This window comes from Leguminivora glycinivorella, chromosome 10 (assembly GCF_023078275.1).
Source record: "Leguminivora glycinivorella isolate SPB_JAAS2020 chromosome 10, LegGlyc_1.1, whole genome shotgun sequence".
Taxonomy (NCBI): domain Eukaryota; kingdom Metazoa; phylum Arthropoda; class Insecta; order Lepidoptera; family Tortricidae; genus Leguminivora; species Leguminivora glycinivorella.
The window spans coordinates 18,118,086-18,144,391 of NC_062980.1; the positions used below are offsets into that span (position 1 = coordinate 18,118,086).

A 26,306-nucleotide genomic window follows, 5' to 3' on the forward strand; every position below is an offset into this window, starting at 1 on the left:
GCGGTCCGGCAAATCCTCAAGTCGAGGATAAAGTTAGGCGGTTGTAAAATCGCAAAATTATCTATCGGTTCACCAAATTGCAAAAAAAAGTAGGCATTAGTGTAGGTACTGTTCAAAATATAAAATAAATAAATAATATAAAGACATAAGAAGCAAACAATGTAGAAGAAAAGAGCAGATAAGAAATTGCGATACAAAACAAAAGTGCAGAAAATGGTATAAAATGTTGCTAAAGAATAAATTTCATGGCATTTTAATTAACGACAAAAGTGCTTCAAATTTGACTGTAGTACATTAGCGGGACCCCAGTCCCACAATGATATCTATTTATTTATTTATTTATTTATTTATTTATTTATATATATCGTAGGAGAGTATATGCCAGATGAGGATAAAACCATAAAAATTGATAAATTCGGGAAAAAAAGTACTTGTTTGGCAGGCAATCTGTTCTTGTGGCTTTAAGAGTTTATCTTATTTTGGTACTGGTACCATTGGTGGCGAAATTTGCAGAAAAGAGTGCATTCAAATACGACTTTTTGTCATCTGTCCGAAGCATTATATCCCTCCTTTGTTTTGGCCTGATTTAGCAAGTGCACACTATGCTGGTCAGACAGTTGAGCTACTAAAGCCAAAAAATATAGAATTTGTTCAGAAAGAAGCCTATCACCCAATTGTCCAGATCTCTGACCTATCGAGCGGTACTGGACCATTGTTGAGACATACTTACGAAAGAATAGCCGAGAAGATATATTACTTGATGAATTCAAACGAATGTGGTCTGCAACTTGCCGAAAAGTAACAAGAAGTGATGTGCAGACACTCATGCGTCGCATCCGTATAAAAGTCCGATTTTTTTACCGATGTACTTGACTAAGTTCTTTTTTTCATATTAAATATTATCTACTTACGTTTGTTGTCGTTTTAATACCATTCAGCTAAATAAGATCTTTTTCTACTCCCGAACTGTTATTCGTCATTTACAGGGTCGTGCATAGATCTTTAAAACCCTACATAAAAGTCTATTCCTAAAGCCAACGTCCGCCGGCTTTCAGCGCATGCGCGCAGTATCGAAAAAACTGAAAACGCATTGTTTGGCTTTGTAACCATGGCAACGCATTGTTATAACGATACTGCGCGCGTGCTGAGCTGACAGTGCAAACCTTTGCGTCAAAATAAAGGAAACAGTATGAATTTCACGAAAGTTATTCAAGAAAACTATTAAAAACTAAGTGCATGGTCGTAGAAAAAGTATTGTATGCAACGGTGTTTAACTGAGTCAAAAAATACTCGTGGCGTCTTAATAACAATTTTCGGCTTTGCCTCAAATTGTTACCCACGCCACTCGTCTTTTTAGACCCCTTTAAACGCCTGTTGCATAAAATACTATATACTGTGCAGAAAAAATGCTATTTTAAGTGTCCGCTTTGTAAATTGAACAGTCCTTATTACGTCGTACTAACCAGATGTCGTACAAAACGAATTTAATTTCTTTTAATTAAAAATAATATCTACATCTCTATTACTAAATCATTTCAATCAATAGGTTTATTTACAGGGTATTATTATCATAGTATTAATACCTTATTTTATTGTGACTAGTTTAGCTAGAAAAAGTCATTTTTAGTATGCGTGCTTGCTCATCATTTGTAAGTAAAGCTAGTTTATACGCAATCGAAAAATACAAATTGGGTTCTATTTAGGGACCGGCCACACTTAAGAGACGCATGTCCTGAGGTGCGGAATGGACGTCCGCGCCACGCCTATACAAAATGTACTGAGGAGACGTTTTTTGAATTACATTCAGGCGGCGTGGCGGAGACGTCCGTTGCGCGCCCCGAGACACGCGACGCTTAAGTGGGAACGCTACCTTAGTTTATAAGATTCGACCCGAGGCGAACAAATTGTTAAAATTTTTCAAGCAATACTCCAAAAAGTTACATGGCCACAATGTAATCTTGCTACTTGTAGGTAAGACAGGGGGCCGTGCTCGGGTGGAAGTAGCTTTGTTTCCTCAATTTACTAGTAAAACTAAAAACGTTGTCGCTCGTCGTTGCAACCGGGCTTGACGGACGGATTCTGTGTAAAATGTTTCGTAAAAAGCGGCTGGTCGTTAAAATCGGAGTCGTAATAAACGGATACACTTTCATACTGTCACATACGAAAACCAAATAAATACCTGTGCTTACGTCGTTGTAAGAGGTTGGACGTTAGGTCTATGCGGAGTCGTCGTAATAAACTAACCGGACTCTACTGTATTGTATAAAATGTATAATTGAGTAGACTCGGGACTAATTTTTTACAGATAATACTGATAATAATCATTACAGATAATAATGTTGTCAATGAAAAGTAATTAATAAATCTTTATTAATACAAAACATTAAACAATTACGTATTTTTGAACCTTTTTATGGCTAATTTTCCAAATTTTGAGAAATAAATACAGTTTCGGTTATTAACCGGTTAGAGACTATAAAAACCGGTTTTTAACAGAGGCCAAAAAGTCTCGGTTAACCGGTTTTTCGGTTAACCGGTTAACCGGTTTGCACACCCTATACCTAACAGTCTAACAGACGAACCGAGTTACTTTCCTATTTCTCTTATTTTTTAAGTTCGCAAGATGCTGACATCTTTCTCTACTATTAAAATTTAACACGTAAGAGTGACAAAGAAAGATTTGAACGCAATTTTGCGAAATTCGGAATAAGTTGTTGTTCACGACCGGTCTGGCTCACTCGGTAGTGACCCTGCCTGCTAAGCCGCGGTCCGGGTTCGAATCCCGGTAGGCTTGTGCCGTTTCGTTCGTTGATCGGAGCGCTCCGATCTCGTTCAATCGCTCCCACGAACTAGTTCGCTCTTTTAGGTCTTTTGCTCATTTAGTTCAGCCAGAGCGCAGTCACACACTCGTTCTCGTTCCGAACCGCTCGCGCTCACCGATCCTATACTGAACTAAATGAGCAAAGACCGATTCACAGAGCACGGAAAGATTCAGTTCATTTCGGTCATTGATGGGATTTTATTCCTAACAGTTCATAGTTCGTGAACGACACAAGCCTAAATCCCGGTAAGGGCATTTATTTGTGTGATGTGCACAGATATTTGTTCCTGAGTAGGGTTTGCAATCCGGATATTCGAATATCCGAATTATTCGAATATCCGCCAATATTTTTATCCGAAAATATTCGAATAATCCAAGTGAAATTATCCGGATAATCGGATAATTTTTATAAACATTATTATAGTTATAAGTAATATATTTAATAGATAGACGTTACTGAAACCAATTTTGATCAATTCTTAATACGGACAATGTTATTGCTAACAAGTTAACACCTATTTATCTTCAAAATCAAACTAATATTTACGAAACAAAGAAAGCATTCGTGGACAAGAAGTAAGCAGAATGCCTCACCCCACACACTCAGTTCTTATCAAATATTCGATTAATTGGATGATTAAAAAAAACAGAAAAACGTTCAAGTATTATTTTTTAATATGAAAACGTTACCCCAACCTACTTTCATTACTGCTAATAGCTAACGTGAAGTTATCTGTAAAACCGTACTTAATAAGGGAGATTTATACCTGGATTTCCTGGTCCCTTGTTTTTTTGAAATTGAAATTTAGCGCCTCACTCCGAATTTAGCTGTTATCAGTTCCATGGCAATTTAGTACGTCAGAATTCCCTCCACTTCACTAATAAATATAAAGCATTTTTCTTTTAAGTCCTTAGCTACATGCATACACAAAAATCGGTCTAATTACTACTTATACTTTGAAATCTTAGTCGATCTACTGATCAGCTTGGAAACTAAAACCCATAAAATCGCTGCCGAGCAATTTGAGGCGTTTTGGATTTGAATATTTCAATAAGTTCACCTCTGTACCTCCTCCTTCTTCATTCTTTTAAATTTTATGTCTTGTATATTTTATGTTGGTGGTACAATAAAGAATTTACTTACTTACTTATTTATCACCTCTCCCCTTCCATTGGTACTTTGGTACCAGCCACTGTGCAACTAAGGTCTAAAATGATCCACACCTGGATAGGAAGTGTCTTCGACTAATTGGTCTTCTCTTTTTTTGGTTATTCTGTTTTGAACGAGTACCTATATCTTTCCTCATTCCTGTTCTAAGACCCTAACTAGGACGCTTTTTTTAGAGCCTACGAAAACAGTTTTCAACTTTTTATATTAAGTATCCGATCCGGTCCAAGATGGCATCTGGTACGGGCGTAGGCATTTATGCAAATGACTAGTGACTACAGTGGTAGTATCAGCATGGGCAATTATGCCACTGTCTTTCAAGCCGAGACATACGCAATAATTACCTGTGTACATAAGAATATAGTTAGACAAACACAAGAAAAGAATATCTATATACTCAGCGACAGTCAGGCGGCACTCAAAGCCTTCACATCGCCCAGAGTTGACTCTAGACTGGTATTAAACGGCATCCAAGCTCTTAACAAGCTTGGAAGGCAAAACAAGGTGCAACTGGTATGGATACCGGGGCACGAAGGCTTCATTGGCAATGAAAATGCTGATGAACTTGCCAAGGCCAGGTCTGAAGACAACGTCACAAGGAACCATTAAAACGGCTATGAAAGACCATACAAAGGCTAATCACCAAAAAGAGTGGGATGCCCTGGTAGGTCTGAAGCATTCAAAGCTCTTTATGCGGAGGGTAGAATCTGGATGCAGCAAAAAGCTAGGAAAGCTAGGCAAAAGACAACTAAAAATTATAACGGGGGTGTTCACAGGCCATTACGGGATCTAAGGAATTTTGGCCAAGATGGCACACGCTGACTACACAGATTGTCGCATGTGCGGCGAAGAGGAAGAGACCGTCAGACATCTAATGTGTGAATGTCACGCCCTCGCCAGACAAAGAATGAAGAACTTTGGAGCAGGCTACCTAGTACCAAAGGACACCAAAGAGCTACCCATGAGCCTCATCATCCGATACGTGGAGATGGTCGAGAAGGTCCTGAATAGCTGAAGGATCTTAAGATCGAAGGGGGTAATTGCACAAAAGATCCCGATGGGTCGAAGTGTATCCAGAAGGGCCCCCGCAGATTTAAGATAAGATGAGTATCCGATCCGATCGAGCGAAGGACCGACTCCTATACATTCTCGAAATCATTCAAGGCGCCATCTTTGATTTTTGCCTTTGACATCCTTCCTATATCCGATATCGGATCGGATAATATGACAACCCTATAACCATCATCATATCCAATGATGTTGTCTCACGTTCCACTCTACAGAAGCCATCCTCTCTACCATCCATTTCCAAGGTAAAGGTGTTGTCAGAAAAACTTCTCGTTATACCTAACACCTAACTAATCACTACTACTAACTGTCTTATATCAACAGCTCACTATCTGATTGCAAGATTCTAGTCATAGAACTAAAGATAGAGAGCTAGGCGTGTTTTAATTTCTACAGTTTGCTGATTTACGCAAAAAATAAATAAAAATGTAGGTAAATTTCGCATTATGGCGCTCATCTATCTCAGCCGTTATCAATTCCACGCTTATACGCACCTGTAACATTAATTTTGTTCCCTTTAATAAATTATCCGAAATTATCCGAATTATTCGAATAATAAAAATTGTATTATCCGAATTATTCGAATATTAAAAATCCGTCGGATAATGCAAACTCTATTCCTGAGTCATGGATGTTTTCTATGTATATAAGTAGGTATGCATTTATCTATTACCTATAAGTATTTATATCGTCGCCTTAGTACAAGTTTTGCTTAGTTTGGGGCTAGGTTGATGTATGTAAGGTGTATTTATTATTTATTTATTAAATAGGAATAGGAATTTTATCTATTTATATGTTTAAGCAGCACCTTAGCATAATGTACCTACATTTTAACCACTTCAATAGAATTATGATAATACCTACTTACATCAATACCTACATCACGCAATTATGAAGCAAAACTTGAATATTTATCAGTTCTTTGTTAGACCATCAAAAAACCTACGCAACTGTATTTCAAGCGTCTTTATAGTACTTAACACTAGAAACAAAGAATAGCATTTCGATTTTTTCGAAATATGATTTTGGCCACTTCCAGGCTGCGAAACAGCACCATCTAGTTTTAAGCCTTAAAAGGCCCATATGTATATTTCAGGGGTACGCCTTTTTGTATGAGTTTTGTCTGTCCCGGTATTATATCGTCCTTGGTAAAACCAGGTAAAACTCTAAATTCCCAACACTAACCCTCAAAAAAAAATTCCACCATTATTATACAATAAATGTGCTGCAGTAGTCTAATGAGAAGTATAATATTAATTACATTCTAAAGATGAAGTAGAACTATGACACATTGTAAAATTAATGATGATGATGATAATGCTCAAGTTTCTAAACGTATCTTAAAAATCAATTTTACTAACTCTGGGTGATTAACAATATAAATTAATTGTTAAATTAAGTAAATCTAAGGAGTTATGGTACAGTAAGCTGCAAAAGTGCATGGCGAAGATATCAATGAATCCATCCAATTTAGTAGACATAATTTTTCGTCTTATGCACCATCCATCCATATCGCCATCCATTATCTCACCTTACCACATAGTTTATTTCGTGGAAAAGGACCTCTGTCTGAAAATTCTTCCGTAAATTGAGTATTAAATACTTATTAAACAACAAGCGGATTGATAATGATGACGAGAATCCCCTGCTAAGTTCAGCGCAAACATCGTGGAATCAGCAAACATCTCTTATTGACTTTATTGTGTACATTTGTAAACCCGGCAATTATAAACAGAATGATATATCTGATATAAGTGATATATTTCGCACTAAAAAAAAGTATAGGCTCACTGTTGTATTTTGTATTGCTGCTTCCAAATTTCAACGGTGAAGATGAAACTATGATGAAACTAAATAAATACTTATGCATAGACACTTCAGAAGTTTCTTCTACCGGCCGGCAACAGACAGTCTGAAAAATTCATAATCTGAAAAAAGATTTGTATGCAAACTGAAGCTAGGAACAAACTACGCGGACGTCCGCCGTCGCGCGACCGCGGACGCGGATCAAGACAATGAATGAATATACACTTAAGCTAGGAACATACTACGCGGATGTCCGTCGTAAATCGACCGCGACCGCGACCGATGCTGGAACAATATACCACCACCAATCCGCCAATCAAAGAGCACAGCAAGTTTCAAACTAAAATATAGACTACTACTACTACGCACGCACGCACGCACGCACGCACGCACGCACGCACGCACGCACGCACGCACGCACGCACGCACGCACGCACGCACGCACGCACGCACGCACGCACGCACACACACACACACAGGTGTTTTTAATTTAATTACTTTTTTCTAAGGTACTGGCAGAATACCCGCGACCGCGACCGATCAGTGTGCACGGAACAAAACATCCAGCGAGCCAGATTTCGATCGGACGTCCATGCGCTCAAGGCCACGTCCACGTCCGTCGACCGATAGTTTGCACGGTTATGTGTATTTCCATTGTCCAGATTCCCGTCCGCGGTCGATTCACGACGGACGTCCACGTAGTGTGTTCCTAGCTTTAACCGTGCAAACTATCGGTCGTCGGTCGTGAACGTGGCCTTGAGCGCACGGACGTCCGATCGAAATCTGGCTCGCTGGATGTTTTGGTCAGCTGAAGCCACGTCCGCGTAGTATGTTCCTAGCTTGACACTGACAGATCTGTCAGTGTCAGTTTGGACTGTCAGTTTGCATACAAATATTTTTTCAGATTATGAATTTTTCAAACTGTCTGTTACCGGCCTTAATCTTTTCCTTTTATAATATTAGGTTCAGTATTGGAGCATTTGGAGCCTAAAGTATAATTAAACCTTACTCCTCAAACTAACCAAAAGGTAACCACTTTTAAAAATATCCCATATTTTAATTTCGTTGTTGGTACGTACACTTTATACAGGCCCTATCTAGTATTATCTAATATCGTATGGGCCCATAACCTGTAATGAAGTTCACATAGTCAATACACAAAGTTACTTAGGTAACTATATCGATTTTTTATTCATATAAAAAATTTCCCTTACATTAAGGTATAATAAATGGGATAAAGATCCCATTTATTATTGCCTCTTGAAAATACAATTAGTTGCCCCACCCACAGCTTACTAAAGCACCTAATTGATTAAATTAAGGTACCTACTCTGTTATTGCGCAATCATAATTATGCAATCATATGTCCTGGAAGTCATTTATAGAGATTTATCTCTTTCTTTACTTAATGAGAGAAACTGTCTATAAGTCCACCTAAAGTATCATATCAGACGCCTTTAGCACTTGAAAACATGATAAACATAATCCTATGCTCCAACGAAACATTGATGATGTAGCATCTTGACTTTTGGCCAATCAGCTGGCTGTATGCCTGCACGTCCACGCTTCATGGCTGTCATGCCCGCGTGAACGATGAAGCTAGGAACACACTACGCGGACGTCCGTCGTGAATCGACCGCGGACGGGAATCTGGACAATGGAAATACACATAAAGCTAGGAACATACTACGCGGACGTCCGTCGTAAAACGACCGCGACCGCGACCTATCAGTGTGCACGGAACAAAACATCCAGAGAGCCAGATTTCGATCGGACGTCCGTGCGCTCAAGGCCACGTCCGCGTCCGTCGACCGATAGTTTGCACGGTTATGTGTATTTCCATTGTCCAGATTCCCGTCCGCGGTCGATTAACGACGGACGTCCGCGTAGTGTGTTCCTAGCTTAACCGTGCAAACTATCGGTCGACGGACGCGGACGTGGCCTTGAGCGCACGGACGTCCGATCGAAATCTGGCTCTCTGGATGTTTTGTTCCGTGCACACTGATAGGTCGCGGTCGCGGTCGTTTTACGACGGACGTCCGCGTAGTATGTTCCTAGCTTGATACCTGTTATTTAGTCTATGGTTTGACGTGACAGATGATAAAATTGATAAAGAATCCCGTTAAGCCTTTTATCAAATACGACTTAAGCACTTTAACTGCCGTGCCTCCGCAGAATATCCTATACGAATTTATATGTCGATGACACACCTAGCTATACGTTGTATAAATTATGCATAGGTACAGGATATATACGATGACACACGATGATGCAGAATGTTGTGGTTGTGAATCTTTGGATGATACCGCCAAGGCTTTGAGTAAATAAGTAATCCAACTCATCAGATAGAAAGATTTGGACAGATACATCGCGATTAGCGATAGGTCCTGCGCTGGTATTTGACATCTTCAACGAGTAAGCTCCAATTGGCCTTGTGCCCGGGCCATTATAGTTCAATTGGAAATGGGGGGGGGGGGCTATTTTAAGATCCCTATCGGAAGGTTAACCTAGTAGAGAATATTTAAGTAATGTAATATTCTGCCACCAGCCAGAGTGGAGCAATGACGAAACACCCACCCATCAGGGACAAGGAAGCGACTTCACGTTCAAGTGGTAGGTACTCAACTACTTCCTAAAATGGAGAACTTACGCTAAGAGATCAACTTTAAAGCTCGGCCACACATGCGCCTTTTGATAGCGTAGGCGGAGCGGTAGCGGAGCGTCAGCGGAGCGCAACGATAGCGGTGCGCCGGATGAACGCTGGCGTTGCGCCCAGCGGACGCCGGCGGGAACTAACGAGCGCGGATTGCGAGCGGAATGCGCGCGGATTGCGAGCGGAACGCCAGCGTTCCGCCGGCGCACCGCTACCATTGCGCTCTGCTAACGCTACGCTATCAAAACGCTTTGTGTGTAGCGGAGGCTTTAATGTTGCAAGTACTTAATAATCAGCTTAATAAATAATTAATTATTTATTATTAATAATTAAGTAAAGATTAAAGAATTGGCAAATAATTATAATGTAATTATTTTGATGCCAATAAATCAAAGATTTGTATCAGGGATGTAACGGAGTTCTGCTTCTGCTTCCGTTACTGCGGAACTTCCGTTTTGTTTTACACATCCGCTTCTGTTCCGGTTCTGTTATTTTTCAAACGGAAGTTATAACGGATGTCGGAACCTAGCGCGACGGTGGGACATGAACGGCGTACATCAAAGACCAACAGGTCTATACCTATCATTCGCTCATCTCTCCGCTTGCCACGTGCTGCGATACTAAACATTAATCGCTTCATTCCATTGCGCGCCAATATTTGTCCTGTCCACCTAGTTAGTAGCGAGTGAACAACTATTCAGTGGTGCAGGGCTTATCTACGATCCCCTTAGAAGCTCCCCTTAGATTTGTTTATTAAATACAGTTTACTTCTTTTACAATCACTCCATTTAATTTAAAAATTTAATTGTGTGCTAACAATTACACATATAATTTTTACTGGTTAGTTTTGGATTGTATTATACGGGTGCGTATCGATCGATATAACTTTTCTTGATATAATTTTAGTCGTAATAACGATCATTTGATATAATTATTGAATCATATAACAACGAATAATATACTAACAATTTGTATAATTCTTATTTAATATAATGCTCATTTTTTCGAATAACATTTATTATAACATACTTTGAGTATAATACTTATTTCCGATAATAAATAAATTGTATAACACAAATTCTGTCTAATGCACAGTTAGAATATATTTTTTTTGTACAATTAATTAGATCCATCATTTGCCGGGAAAGTAGATTAGGTTAGAACTGTGACCCCTACACACAACGCGCTGCTACCAGAAAAATAGGTTAGGTTAGGTTAGAACTGTGACCCTTAAACATATGTACTGCTATCAGAAAAGTAGGTTAGGTTAGGTTAGAACTGTGATCCCTTCAAAAATAATAAAATTAATTCATGAAATGATTTATACTGTTTGTTATTTATATTATACTAGTCGTATACCAATAGATGTATAGTATACCAAACTTGGACGTATACAAATGCAATCAAAAATAAAATTTCCACATGTCAACACGCTATGGAGAGGAGTATGCTGAAGTTAAGACGCATACATAAAGTCAGAAATGATGAAATCAGGAAAAAAACCAAACTTGTGGATGCCCTAAAACAAACATTGTGTCTAAAATGGAAATGGGCAGGACATGTGTCAAGATGTACGGACAAAAGGTGGACAAAAATTGTGACTGAATGGACAGGACCACCAGGAAAACGACTCAAGAAGAGACCACATAAACGCTGGTCAGATGATATAGTCAAAACATCAGGAAAAAATTGGATGAAAATAGCTCTGGATAGAGAACAATGGAAGGGACTCGAGGAGGCTTTTACCCAATAAGGGATCAGTGAAACAAAGAAATTGCAAAAAGCACATAAAAACTAATTTTTTCTAGAGATCACTGAAAAAACAAAGCTGTAATAATAATAATAATACCAATAGATAGTTATACCATAAAACGGTTATTATAAATAAGTGTTATACAAAATAATTATTATACAAAATAAAAGTAGATATTTTGTGGTTATACCAAACAATGGTTATGTCAAATGAGTGATTATATCCATTAAATATATACCAAATGTTGTTATATCAAATGTTACTATATCAAAAAAAGTTATACCAATCATTACACACCCGTATTATACTACCTACGAGTAAGTTTTCTTTTCGTTTCTAAAACCTTTTACGGCATAATAAAGGTTTAAAAGGATTCTTATGTGATTTTTAGTGATTACCTAAACAACAAACAATCTTAAAGTTCAAGGTGATTTAAATTTTTGGATTGTAATGAATGATATACTTAAGATAAAATATCAGGTAACTTTTCTTTTCGTTTTTAAAACCTAAGTGGGCCTAAAGGCTGATTACAAACTGCTGATTACAGGCTGAACAGTAAACACCTAAAAGTTCTAGGTAATTTAATTAGTTTTGGTTTATGTTATACCTATGTGGTATTTTTTCATTTCGTTTTTAACATCTATAACTTCCGCTTCTGGTTCCGGTTCCGCTTCTGCTTCCGTTAAACTAAATTCAAAACTTCCGCTTCCGCTTCCGGTTCCGTTAAAACCACATCCGTTACATCCCTGATTTGTATCATTAAAAAATACCTTCAGTTGGGGTTGGGTATTAGAAGACTTGGTAGTAATTTTGAAAATTGACTGGTATCCCCAATTTATGACAGTGATGACGTCACTGAATAATGTTGACATTGTCAGTAAGTGCGAGAGGAACACCAGTCCATACAATGCCCTCTCATGTGGACACACTTTTTGACCTAACCACTCATTCTGGTTTAACTATAATTCTGTGGGTTGGGCCAACCCTTGGAGCAGCCCCTTGGCCAAACGTGTAGAGGGCTACTTGGTCGTACGATGGCAGTTGGCGTTGGAGGCCTTAAGGGCCCCCACAGACGGGAGACAAAACTGTTTTGTCTCCGTCGTATTTGTATGAAAAGTTGCGTCGCCTCGTGTGCGCACCTTCATACTAGCCCATAGACCGAGCGACGGAGACAAAACAGTTTTGTCTCCCGTCTGTGGGGGCCCTAAAAGTTAAATGTTGTCTATGGTTTTTCGCTGTCTGTGGTGCAATGCGGTGTGGCCCTGTGGTGGCCTACAATCCGCCATTTTGCATAGCTTCGTTTGCGTTGCTGTAAAGTGCGTCGCATATTGTGTTAAAATTGTAGTTATTGCTTATCGCAAGCGTGTTTTAAAATATTAATCTGTGATAACTAGCTCTTAAGTTTTATAATATACGTAATTCTTGTTAATTTCTTTAGTTTTTAAGTGTCAGTGACTCGTGAAAATGGGCAGGAAGAAGAAGAAGGCATCTAAACCGTGGTGCTGGTATCCTTTTAAAATATTCGATATATTGAATTGCGTAGCCGACCTTGTAAAATAGGTCAATCAGTAATGCGGCGAGATTTGATGATTTCCTTAGCGTTACAATCAGGTATTGCAACCGGGAGTTCGACGATGAGAAGATTTTGATTCAACACCAGAAAGCGAAGCATTTCAAATGTCACATTTGTCATAAGAAATTATATACGGGTCCGGGCTTGTCTATACACTGCATGCAGGTACGTCAGCCCTACGCGGAGTTGGCGGGCGGCCATCCGCCCACGGCCAATGCGCCAGTACTCTTTTAACTCTGTTATTAGCTTGTGGTATTTTGGCGCGCCATACGCGCTAATTCTGCTCCCATAACAGTACGTAAATATCCGCCATAATCCCTTGGGTAATTGCATTATCAAATTACTAATATCTGAAGTAGCCATGACCTACCTACCTTCTTTTATTTTTCTTACAGGTCCACAAGGAAGCCATAGACAAAGTACCAAATTCGTTACCAAATAGGTCAAATATAGAAATAGAAATTTATGGTATGGAAGGTATTCCACCTGAAGATATAAGGGAGCATGAGAAGCAAAAATCAGGTATAAAAGATTGATTTTCTACTTGGACAGTTGGTTTTTTGGATCCATCTGTATGTACATTTCATTTTATTCCATTTTATACTATGTTCAAGACACAGTAGTTATTAGGCCTATTAGGTGTTTCTCGGTGTGTAGTTAAATAGTGTTCTCCGGCAACCACCTTTGAAGTTTGTTGTTACACCACTTTTAAGTTTTTGTCGGGATCTTTGTTTGTTCCTTTATTACCTGAATTGTGTGTTTAGGTGGAGGTAAAGGGTCTGACAGTGAAGATGACGAGCCTGCTGCTAAGAAAAAAGCTACTCCCGCTTTAGTAAGTTAATTTTTTATAATATCTGGTACATTCATTTTATTGGTACATAGGTAGTTTATCACAAAGTGTTTTCTTCTTACAATAATTAATCAATAACATATTTTGACAAAAAATTTTGAAGAAAAAGATTTTCAATGGTGACATATTATATTGAAAAAAATTAAAATCTTTGTTTCATTTATCTTTTATTAGGTACTTATTTCTAATTATTTAATAAATAAAATTATAGTATGTACTTGCAATTAGATAATTATTTAAACACAGATTTTGCTAACAACTTTAATTTTCTGCTTATAAACATGTTATAAACAATGAAAAAGCGCTGGTGGCCTAGCGGCATATGCGACATTCGATCGCGGAGGTCACGGGTTCGAACCTGGCTCGTACCAATGAGTTTTTTGGAACTTATGTGTGAAATGTAATTTGATATTTGCCAGTCGCTTTTCGGTGAAGGAAATATCGTGAGGAAACTGAACTAATTCCAATAAGGCCTAGTTAGCCTTCAGGTTGGAAGGTCAGATGGCAGTCGCTTTCGTAAAACTAGTGCCTACTAGAGTTGTGCCTGCTCGTTCACTGAAAAGATCACTCCCACGTACGATTTCCAAAGTGTACTAGTTCGTTCTTTTAAGACATTTGGTACCCTAGTACAGTCAGCTACAGAGAAATGGATACCCCCTTGCATGCAAATTTTTATGTAGGGGGGTATAATTTTCTCTGCAGCTGACTGTACACCGAGAGAGCGAGAGACAAATTAAATCGCTCGTACTAGCCGAGAGCTGATCGGCCGTTTTCGCGCGCTCTTGGTCTGAGTGAGTCGGTTCTAGTTCCGTTGCGGTCGGATCACACGGATCGCTTTGCTGTCATTGTTACTTTTCGGCTCTTTGCTCCTTTCTCTCTTACTCTCATGCGCGTGTGTGAGTGTACTAAATGTACTAGAGAGCAGGATCATTTGGGAGTAATTCAGTCTAGTGTACAGTGCAGGGAATCGTGTCTTTTGTACTATTAGTACATGAGCGACTCCCATGAGCCATGGAAAATGCCGGAATAACGCAAAGGAGGATGATGAAACATGTTATAAACTCAAATTTTTCATCTCCAGTTAGGTGCGGGACCTTCAGCAGTGACCCCAGGGATCCTACCGACCCCAATGGGACCCGGCATGCCAGGAATGTATCCTGGACAGATGCAGATGCCAATGAATCCAATGATGCCTCCCTTCATGCAAGCACAGAGGTAAGGTTTCCTATGAAATACTAGAGACATAGAGACAGAGAAGTTCATAAATATCAAATTCACATTGCTGAAGAAAATTTATTATAATTTATATGTATTTATGTATTCTACAATATGTAGTATGGGACATTAAAATACTATGGCCTGCAGAATTACAGTTATTCTTTCTATTTTAGACCCATGACTATATTTGAACATGACACCCAGAAGTTTTTGAGGTATGCACTGTTTGAACCCCCTAACTCACTAATATGTTTTATATGCTCCTAATTAATTCATTATTTTTTAATGTGTTTGATAAGTTGATAACCAATAATATTTAAATTAACATTACAAATGCTATTTTGGCATCTACCAAATAAAAACAAAACAAGTGAAAATCTTATAAACTATTGAAGTAAATTATATAATTTTAATTATACTTCAAATTAACATTACAAATGCTATTTTGGCATCTACCAAATAAAAACAAAACAAGTGAAATTCCTATAAACTATTAATGTTAGTGAACAAATTTAACATTTCCAGTCATTTCATATGAGGTGAAATTGAAAACTAGAACATAATAATTTAAATCTGCAAACAAAGAAGACATAAATTATATACCCTGGGACACCTTGAATTCTCAGTATTTTTGAAATATGAAAAGCAACTGTTCCACACATCGTTTACTCCGTTTCTGCCATATACCTAAATAAAATACTTCATGTATTGAAGATGCGACCAGAGTGGTTATTTACTCCCTAGTTTTTGAAGTTTAGAAACTATCAATGATTTTTCAACACAAAATAAAATCTATGGTTTTTATTTTTAAGGCACTATCAGAGTACTTCAAACATGGCCAAAATTGACTATGTAAAACCTTTTTTTTACTTGTGTTACGCATATAAATATTTAACTAAAATTCCTTAATCGAAAGAGGAAGAGGAGCTCGTGTTGGAATTTAATCTAGACACCCATTAAACCTTGTATTGTCACCATGCAGAATGATGATGCCCGGTATGCGGCCGCTGTTCCCCGCCGCGAGCGTGGCGGCCTCCACGCCTAGCAAGCCCACTTTCCCTGCTTACAGGTAAGTTTTAAACATAAGTGAGTAATTCCCGAAAAGTTTGTACATTTTGATCACTTCCACAGCCTTGCATTTCGATCAAGCATCATGGACTCTATCAGCCTACCAATTTTTATCAAAATCGGAGACGTGATTCAAATGTACAAACTTTTCGGTAATTGCTGATGTATGCTTTATTATGCATAAACTGCTGTGACAGCAACAATTTCAGAGTTTTGATGAAGGAGTAAGAAGACAAACTTCTTGATAATGACCTGACAACTCTGTAAGCGGAAAAAGTGTCAAGGAAGAGACATTGTTCTCTTGTACTTTCAAAAATACCATCATCTCCAGCTCTCCCTATTAAGTACATTCAGTCTTATAGTACATTCGCTTTTTCCCGCGGCTTCGCCCGCGTCCGTAATCTTGTTTTTCCATACAAACTTTGGACCCCCTTTTCACCCCCTTGGGAGGTGAATTTTGAAAAATCTCTTCTTAGTGAGGAGTACTACACCTTATAAGGAACCTACGTGCCAAATTTGAAATCTCTAGGACCGGCGGTTTCGGCCGTGCGTCGATATGTCAGTCGGTCAGTTTCTTCTTCTATATATTTAGATTAAGATCTAGGGCCATTCTTATCCAAAAATGTCATCACGTCACGGGCCGACCGTAAACATTAAACGACCTTAACCGTTCCAGCAACGCTACGATAAGCGCCCCGCCAACAACGTCAGCGTCCCTGGAATCGAAAGAGAACGGCGACGTGAAGCCGCCCGCCGCCAACGCCTGCCCGCTCGTCACCGCCACCGGCGCCGCGTCCCGCATCGTGCACCCGCCCGAGGACGTGTCGCTCGAGGAGATCCGCGCGCGCCGCCACCACTACCGGCCCCGGCCCAAGGACCACCCGCACCAGCACCAGCCCGCGCAGGCCATGCTCACTCCCAGCACTAGCCAGGCCGAGGTAAGCATGGTAAGATATTATAACGACGACCGACGACTGTTTAACTGACGCGGCGACTTAGGGCCACTTGCACCGACGAAAATGGAGGGTTAACTCGAGGGTTCATCCACCATTTTATATGGAATTTGGCAGTTGACAGCCCACTCCCCGAGTTAAATGGTTGGTGCGAGTGGGCCTTAGAGTGATAGTAGCGTGTCCGAGATCATACACCCCCCTGAGGATGTGTCTCTAAAGGAGATCCGCGCGAGACAACACAAGCACCGGCCGAAACCTAAGGAGCCGACGCATCAACCTGCGCAGGCCATGGTTACTCCCAGCACTAGCCAGGCTGAGGTAAGCATGGTGAGATACTACAACCACTTAGACTGTTAAGCTGACGTACCTACTTGGAGTGATAGTAACGGCATCACCGCTTCTAAAACTCTTCGCTGGAGGAGATCCAAGTGAGACAACACAAGTACCGGCCGGAATCAAGGAGCCTACGCTTTAGCCCTCGCAGGCCATGGTCACTTCCAGCACTAGCCAGATTAAGGTAAGCGTGGCACTAATTTTTCTAACTTGGTGACTGACAATTGACATCTTGATCAAGTTGGTGGGTAATTAGCTTACTGACTTTGGTGTAGAATCATATTTTGTTTTATATCTAAAATTGTAGGGGGGCGGAATGAGACGCCAAGTAGGAACCAGTTGTTTATTGGTTTAACTTCCAATATTACAAATAATCATCATACAAGTGGAGTACCTAGCTAAACATGAGTTGAAGGTCCTCAGGGACGACCACTGCAAGACCAAAGGCCAACCGATTATGAAGCTTATGGGCGGTCCGTGTAGACGGTCTCGACCCGCGCTTCATTTGTTGGTTGGACTTGGGGCATAGCAGAGGCCGTCTCCCAAGCTAGACCACTAGCTAACAACTGACTGATCGGCGGCCGCGCGGCGCCTTTTATTACGGTTTCCCCGCCGCCTGCGCTGCCTGCGCCGCTCGGAGTACTTCGCGCGCGCTCGGGCCGGTCGATCCGCTGAGCGCGACGGGTGATGGTGTGCGAGCGAGAAAGTATTCGAGCCCGCGCGCTCGTGCGTGGTAATGTTATTCTGTCTCGCTACATTCTCCCCCTCTGGTACTCTTTAACGTCCCGTAAGAGTACCAGGAATAGCAGGAGTTGTTGTCTCTCCCTCTGGTACGTGAGTAGAACAAATTCTTCAGTTTCGTCATGTTACAGAACTGCTTGATAAGGTTTTCTTCGGAACCCTCCCCCTGGAGTGAAGCTGGTCCGATAGTGTCCATAGTGCAATTCAACTCTGTATTGATGTATCTGAAGATTCTTCCGTTGCTACCTCCTTTGTAAATAATTCGCCACTTACAGCCTTATTGTAGGGTAAGAGCGACTTTTTTTTTCCGAATGCGGGTAGTTTCCATTGTCGCAGGTCCGACAGTACATTTCATTCATGGGCCCTACTTGGGCGAAAGTTATGATCGGGGGCGGTACGCATCGGCATTCTCACCCCTTACTTTGTCGATAGACTAACGGCTAACCGAATATGAGCTTATGGGCGGTCCGTGTAGACGGTCTCGACCCGTCGTGATCATTTGGTGGTTAGGCTTGAGGCATAGCATGGGCCGTCTCTCATGCTTGACCGGTAGGTCACAACTGAATTAGTTTGTCTTGCTGCATTCTCCCCTCTGGTACTCTGTGACGTCCCGTAAGAGTACCAGGAATAACAGGATCCATGTACAGCTAATTGTCTTCCAGTTTCTCGTTGACGCAGCATTGCTAGTGAGGGTGTTCGCCAGAACCCTCCCCTTGCACCAAAACTATACTCGTAGAAATTGCGTAGTTTTTGCCTCTTGTAGTGATTTTTTTCCCTCTTGACTTTTCCATTGTCCTACTTGTTTTTAAGCTGGGCGCCAGAATGTAGGGTGGTTGGAATAAGACGCCAAGTAGGAACCAGTTGTTTATTGGTTTAACTTCCAATATTACAAATAATCATCATACAAGTGGAGTACCTAGCTAAACATGAGTTGAAGGTCCTCAGGGACGACCACTGCAAGACCAAAGGCCAACCGATTATGAAGCTTATGGGCGGTCCGTGTAGACGGTCTCGACCCGTGCTTCATTTGTTGGTTGGACTTGGGGCATAGCAGAGGCCGTCTCCCAAGCTAGACCGCTAGCTAGAGAATGACTGATCGGCGGCCGCGCGGCGCCTTTTATTACGGTTTCCTCGCCGCCCGCGCTCCCCGCGCCGCTCGGAGTTCTTCACGCCCGCTCGGGTAGATCGGTCCGCTGATCGTGACAGGTAGTGATGTGCGAGCGAGAAAGTATTCGGATCCGCGCGCTCGCGCGTGATGTTATTTTGTCTCGCTACATTCTCCCCTCTGGTACTCTTTGACGTCCCGTGAGAGTACCAGGAATAACAGGATCTGTGTTGTCTCTCCCTCTGGTACGTATGCAGACGAGAGAGTATCAAAACGTGTGTAGATCGGTTTATACTCCAGTTCCATAGAGTTGACAAAACACTGTACTGCTCTGCTTGTGAGGGTTTGTGAGAACCCTCCCCCTGGAGTGAAGCTGGTCCAGTAGTGTTCAACAGCATTGATAACTAAACAACTTCCTTTACACATGATACGTTGCTTGCATCCTTATTTCTATTCCAGAAAATATTGTAGGGTAGGTGCAACTTCTTCTTTGACATTGAGGGTAGTTGTCATTCATGGGCCCCACTTGGGCGCAACTTAAGATCGGGGGCGGTACGCATCGGCATTCTCATCCCCTTGCTCTGTCCACTCACGGCTAACCGAATATGAACTTATGGGCGGTCCGTGTAGACGGTCTCGACCCGCGCTCATTTGTTGGTTAGGCTTGAGGCATAGCATAGGCCGTCTCTCAAGCTTCACCGCTAACGAGTGAATGACTGATCGGCGGCCGCGCGGCGCCTTTTATTACGGTTTCCTCGCCGCCCGCGCTCCCCGCGCCGCTCGGAGTTCTTCACGCCCGCTCGGGTAGATCGGTCCGCTGATCGTGACAGGTAGTGATGTGCGAGCGAGAAAGTATTCGGATCCGCGCGCTCGCGCGTGATGTTATTTTGTCTCGCTACAAAATTAAATTAAGGATTTTTAAAAGGTTTAATGCAATGACTGTTGTATTTTCAACTATGGATAATATTATTTTTGGTACAGTAAAAAAATGCTAGATTTTTATCTGGCATTTTTTTATATCAATAGACATTTATTATCTGTGCGAATACTTGTTGAAAATTAGTACATTCTTCTTTAGTACATTTTCTCCAGGATTTCTCTATTTATGTATAATACAATTATTCAATACAATTTATTTATTTATAATACAATTAATTTATTCCTGATAAATATTACAAATAATACAATACAAAACATTTAATTATTAACACAATATAAAATTATCGTTTAACACGAAACGGCCTCGGCATAACGCTAACCGTACGGCCGGCGAGACCGTTCGTGGGCCGCGGACGCACGCATTCGGTTCGGTCTGAAACCGTCATCCGCTCCACAGGTGCAAGCGCACATGAACGCGGCGGTGGCGGCGGCGGCGCGGCAGCAGGCGGCGGCGCAGGCGCAGGCGCAGGTGCAGCAGGCGCAGGTGCAGCAGGCGCAGGCGCAGGCGCAGCAGGCGCAGGCGCTGCGGCGGCCCATGATGCCGCCCGTGCACATGCTGCCGCAGCCCGTGCGCGTCGGCGTGCCCGTCTCCATGTCGCCCGTCATGGGCGTGCTGCCGCTGCCGCAGTTCAACCTCGTGCGCCCGCTGCAGCCCGGTCAGTACGCACACACGCCCATGCCCCCTCCTCCGCAACACGTGCACTACTACATGCGACAGTACCGGTAGGGCGTTTACCGATTACTGCACGCCGCTTGCACGGTCCAGGGTTTGCCGTCTGACCCGGATTGAACGGTAAACCCCAGCGGGTAGCAGTAGCACACTGGTTCGATAAACTTTATCGCATCGATGCGTCCCTATCGCACTTACACGTAGTGCGAAAAAGACGGCCCGACATTATATTGCTTATCGAGCGACCGCACTAGCCTACCAGGTTTGCCGTTTAACCCGAGGATGCCGGCTTACACGGGATCGTGCATATGGCATTAATTTTCGTTTCGATGACTGAATAGATTGGAACATATCTTTTTTTTTGTTGATTTCTTAGTGCTACAGCACTATCGTTCGACAGATGTTTCGACTGTTGAAATGTATGATTTTTTTACCTTGAACTAATAAAATATCATGTTATATACTTTTGTACAATATTTGAAAGCAATAATAGCCTTTACGAAATTGCATAATATTTTTAACTCATTTGAGCTATAAAATTGAAATTCACAGGACCCCACATAATTCTTCATTCCCAAAAAAAAGGATTTTACAAGGATTTATTTAAAATCGGTAAACGCTCTTTTTGATTGTCCAACAATTGAGAAGCATATACATTCCAATGTTTTGATACAATGATAAAATTACTGTCTTGACATATCAATAAAAATAATTCTCTTATGAATTACCCCTTATACTTTTAATTCAGATATTAATTGTAAGTTTTTACTTCAATAACTGTTACAATCTTATTACATTAAGGCAACGATTTTGCGTTGTTAATATTATTAACCAGTGTAGACTTAGCTACGTAAGTTCATTGTTGAAGCACATTACATTAATGTAAGTTCAAAAATTTACTTGTAAGATTACGGTCCAAATGTTACTAATGAGTCGTTTGTATTTTTTAAGAGCATATAACTATTTGACGTTATGTGCTAGGGCATAATCAAGGCATTCTCACATTCCAAAATACAAATATTGAAGAGATTCCAAAAGTATTTTTGTACAACTCATTTGACAGCATCACAGGACACATGTAAAGTCTCCTTTACGATCGCATATTGTTTCCCAAGCATTTTGTTCCGTCTGTAGGTTAGCACTAGATGTAACCGACTAGTAGTCTGCTCAACATGTACCAGCGTTCCAAAGGACTGAATGTTTTTTATGAAATAAATGTATTAGTATTAATGTTGATTTGTATTTTCCACCGATATAAGGTCTCGTTTTGTTAGTGAGATAGCCACGAGCCCGTAGACCTAACCGGCTAGCCTAGACATTCCACTGCCGAGTATAACCGTGATTTTGATGTGCCATCCGCACAACCGAGGATCGGAAAGAACCTAGCGGTAATTTTCTTCACATTCCTTAATGGATTTGCTTACTGTAGTAGCTCTATCTTATTACTGTCTCGATTTTCTAGTAGTGTCATAAGAGATGTGAATTTTGTCGGTTTACGGGTGGGTACACTAATATTATATTTACGTACAGTAGTTTGTCGCTTTACAATGTGCATGAACCGATGATAGTCGTCGGCTGAGTTGGACTCCGAGCTCCGATCGATCACACCGGAACATGCATGACGGATACAGTTATATCGCCGAGTATTTTTGGAAGTGTGATTTTTCATGTGAATTATTTATCCTACCTACCTGTGTTCCTTTGCTTACTGCACCTATCAGTCGCCACACTAAGTGCATACATGTGACCACAGTACGGTACGTGTTGGCCCAGGGCCCCACACTACGACTCTACATCTTAACGAACTGACCCATCTTCCGATATTGCCTTAGGGTTGCCACCCGAAGGCGTGAGGGAACTAATCTAAATTAAACCAGCATACAGCTTTCCTCGTGGAACCAGGTATTGGTAAATAAAGCTCAACCAACGGGCTGACTAATTTATGTTTTAAGTTACATGTACACACTTGTCGTGATCGTAACTATGTCGGTGGCAACCCTAAACACACCGCGATGTCCGGCGCGCGACGAGTGATGCGTAATCGGTTGCTTCCGTTGAAACTAAAAATACATTAATACCATTTTAACTTCAAATTGTTCCATAGCTTTAAAGGAAACTAAAATGGGCAAATAAATCGTCATTTATTTTCGTTATTAGTGCAAAATTTTTCAAAAAATCTCATTGTAAATACATAGCTTAGTGTTTTTAGTTCACGTTAAAGTCTCGGTCCACGAACATTGACATATTAGACATCAAGTAGCCAAACACCAGTAAACACGATTTAATGCTCATTTGGTTTCGCAAAGCTGGTATTTTTGGTTTGAACAGTGGCGGCGGCACATGGATGTACGGTGGTGGTCCGGCTAGTCCGGCGGCAGGCGATTGTTATCAGTCACAACGGCTCCGCCGTGTGTTGGACCAAGGTCCCCTGTTGCTAAAGCATAGCTGGGGCAGCCGAGAAAGGCCCTCACTTCACTATACTATAATTTTTTTGTTTTTAAGGTTTTGCGGTAAGATGGTGGATGTTTAATTAAATATACTTACTTCTTTTTTATAGTACCTCGTTAGGATACCTAAATTGATTTTCTAAGAATAGAATATTGATGCCTCGTCCCTACTGTGTTCATTTCTGTTATTTTACTTCCTAAGCAAGTCATTGAGCAAACGTACACAGTTAGTCCTTATTATAACGATGGAATGACTGGACCATTCACATCCAGTATTTCGTTGAACTAATATCACATCGCGTTTATTTAATTTAAAAGTAATTGATTTGTTCTATTCTCACTGTATGTACAAATGTTATAAAACAAGACGTAACAACGTACACGACTAACATACAGACGAATATTATTTTCATATCTCGTGTTCCTTTTCTCTGCTACCCCGGGGCTATGCTATAGCGCGCCTGCGCCGCACTCCTCTACAACTTATTCTTTTTGTGCAGGGATGCTGTTGCCCGGCATGGGAGGCATGGGCGGGATGGCCGGCATGAGCGGCATGGGCGGTATGGGCGGCATGATGCCCATGGGCGCCATGTTCCCGGGCGGCGTGCCCGGCATGATGATGCAGCACCGCTTCCGATAGCCGGGACCTGCCGACGCTAGTGTGTATTCTCGTCTGGTTAGGGCGGGCGTGTTGCGGTTGGGTCACTCTGTTGTGATACGTAGTCTGTGAGCTTTACAGTCGTGTGAATCGAGATTAGATTTTTTACTTTTTTTGTGTTTATTCAGAGCTGACGATATCGATGATAAAATAATCGATTTTTAAAACACGAGCGTGGCAAAAAAGAATAGAAATTAAAAAGTGTAATCGTAGTGTCGTCCCTTTCAAATCAACATGACTGTGTGAGAAAACGGGATGACAATACGATGTTGTTTCTTTTTTTTTACCGGGAATTTGAACTATCAGAATTTTTATTCTATGTATCTCAAGTCTGAATAAAAACGCTTCATAAAGTTTTGATGTATTCAAAACAACAAAAGTTGTACAGTGACTGTTTAGCTTCAATCGCGATTCAATATTCACATCTAAAGGAATTTGACTTCTAAACACCCAAACCACAATACGCTCTATACAGTTTCCCGTTACCTATACTTTAAATGTTAAGGCAATCCGTGGCTGAGCTATTATAAGGATTGTTACAGAGTGGAGGATAGTTTTAAATTTTACTATACAATACTATTATAGCTGATACTTCACAATTTTTATTTAATTGCAAAATTTCACCTAATTTAATCAAACCGTCCTAAATCACGTCAATATTAAATCTTTATCAACCTCCACTCTGCAACAGTCATTGATGAACTATGGAAGTAAAAAGTAAAATTAAATTACCCTTTTCTGAATAACTTAAAATTTTAGCATGATTCATAGTTCTAAAGGGCCTATAGCGTCCGTTAACTTGGCAATACATAACGCTTCAAAATCTTAACATTCCATAGCCGACGAGCCACGCGAGTAGGGTCTTATGATTACAATAATGTGTTAATATAAAGAGTTGCTTACTGTTGACAGAGGCTGCGGCCCGAGCCGACAGCAGGCGCAGGTAGGCGCTGGTAGTACTTATTATTACGTCCGCTTGACGATTGTGTGTCCAATGCTCTTGCTAATTCGGTGACGGGATACTTACAAGGTAAGACGCACGCATATGCGAGCACGCAACGGACACGTGACACATAGATTTTAACTATTATTTATTCTTAGGTGTGATTTCAAGTATGTAGTGCGAAATGATTTTCCTTTTCGTATTTTTATGGAGACGTACGAACGTGTCATGCTATTTCAGTCAGTTTCAGTATAAGTGCTTTGAACTAGCATGACAAATGTGAAAGTTTCGGATATAATACGATAGAAAAATATTATGCACTACATCCATATAATGTATGATGGACTATTGACTGCATTGACTAAGCTAATCATGGCAATTTTCGGCGTTGCTTGAAGGGTTCCTTGTGCTCTGTGTGCAAAGGGCCATTTTATTAGATTTTTTTAATACGAATTTCGGATGAATTACACTTACGGGTTTAAATGCTGGTCAATTTAAACACTACCCACCTAAATGAACACAATCATTCTGATTTTAATCCTCACTTATCAATTTCTGAGACTTTTCGATGAAGTAAAGCGTTAAAATGACGATTAGTGCAATAATTTTGTATTAAATTCGACATGAAATTCCGTTGCGTGCCTCGCGCCAAACGTTAGCGCTAGCGTTTTCGCGGAGCCGATACACACTGCAACTAAAGTTACGCGGGCGAAGTGCTTGAAATGATCTTTTAGCTGCTTTTTCAGATAACTTTGCTACTTTTACATACAAATTGGCCATTAAACTAGTCGCAAGGTATAGTGATGGAAGTTGTAAAATATCTCTTTCATACCTGGCCCCGTAGCCGAATGGCATTTCTCCGACGCCAAACGAAAGCGATACGCCGCTGGCTCTGTCGCGCCAATACGCAAGCGCGATAGAGATAGATATCTACTAGCGCTTCGTTTCGTGAGCGTTTCGTGAGCGATTGTGCCATTCGGCTAGCCACCCTGTTCAGACCCAGATCTGTTGAAAAAGATAGCCTTATAACTTGCCTCATTTAGTACTGCGACTACTATAAATCTCAATTTTATGTAATCGTAGCGAATCTGTTGAAAAATCAGCCGTATTCTATACAATAGTCACTTTGAGCTCTTAGTTCGTGCCACTGTTGCTACGCCCCTCCCACTAGCGTAGTCGAGGGGCGCGGCCGCGAGAAACTTGGCATGCTATCGATGTGCTATCGAAACGAACTAGCTGTTTATAGATTTTAGAAACATCACACAATAGCGTCTTTTGAGCGTACGCGTCTGTGGCGCTGTTAAAAACGTCGCTGTGAAAGCGTCGAACAACACCCGTAGAACTGATAAGACGCCGATGTTCGGCAGACGCTAGTGTGGTATGGACCTTCTCTAATTTTGATATTCGGGATTTCGTAAACTTTCTGTTATATGCTCTGCTGCAACGTCTTCAAAGCATAATTATAACAGAATGGCATGAAACAACCCTAACTTTATTTGAGTTTTAATTACCTTCACGCAGTTAACTCGCCATTCAAAG

The 26,306-nt window shown here is 40.9% G+C and overlaps 1 protein-coding gene across 4 annotated transcripts; it reads left to right on the plus strand.

Annotated features, from left to right (window-relative positions):
• The first annotated feature begins 12,539 nt into the window (after window positions 1-12,539).
• On the plus strand, window positions 12,540-25,504 carry LOC125230048 (BUB3-interacting and GLEBS motif-containing protein ZNF207). Of its 4 annotated transcripts, XM_048135030.1 has the most exons (11): window positions 12,540-12,774; window positions 12,881-13,007; window positions 13,238-13,364; window positions 13,607-13,674; window positions 14,774-14,907; window positions 15,084-15,125; window positions 15,893-15,979; window positions 16,655-16,925; window positions 20,447-20,705; window positions 23,667-23,825; window positions 24,737-25,504. In XM_048135030.1, exons 1-10 carry the CDS (start codon window positions 12,734-12,736, stop codon window positions 23,804-23,806), a joined length of 1,296 nt encoding a protein of 431 aa, XP_047990987.1. In that variant the 5' UTR covers window positions 12,540-12,733; the 3' UTR covers window positions 23,807-23,825; window positions 24,737-25,504. The 4 variants fall into 4 exon arrangements, with proteins under 4 accessions (XP_047990987.1, XP_047990986.1, XP_047990988.1 ...); XM_048135029.1 differs by having other exon boundaries at window positions 23,667-25,504; XM_048135031.1 differs by having other exon boundaries at window positions 16,655-16,916; window positions 23,667-25,504.
• Window positions 25,505-26,306: the final 802 nt, after the last annotated feature.

What these genes read in the sequence shown, in the direction of transcription:
- LOC125230048 (XM_048135029.1), top strand. Translation starts at nt 12,734, where the DNA reads ATGGGCAGGAAGAAGAAGAAGGCATCTAAACCGTGGTGCTG. An exon ending in GACACCCAGAAGTTTTTGAG is followed by an intron (nt 15,126 to 15,892) that starts GTATGCACTGTT and finishes GTCACCATGCAG; the next exon opens with AATGATGATGCCCGGTATGC. An exon ending in CGTGCGCCCGCTGCAGCCCG is followed by an intron (nt 20,706 to 23,666) that starts GTCAGTACGCAC and finishes CTTTTTGTGCAG; the next exon opens with GGATGCTGTTGCCCGGCATG.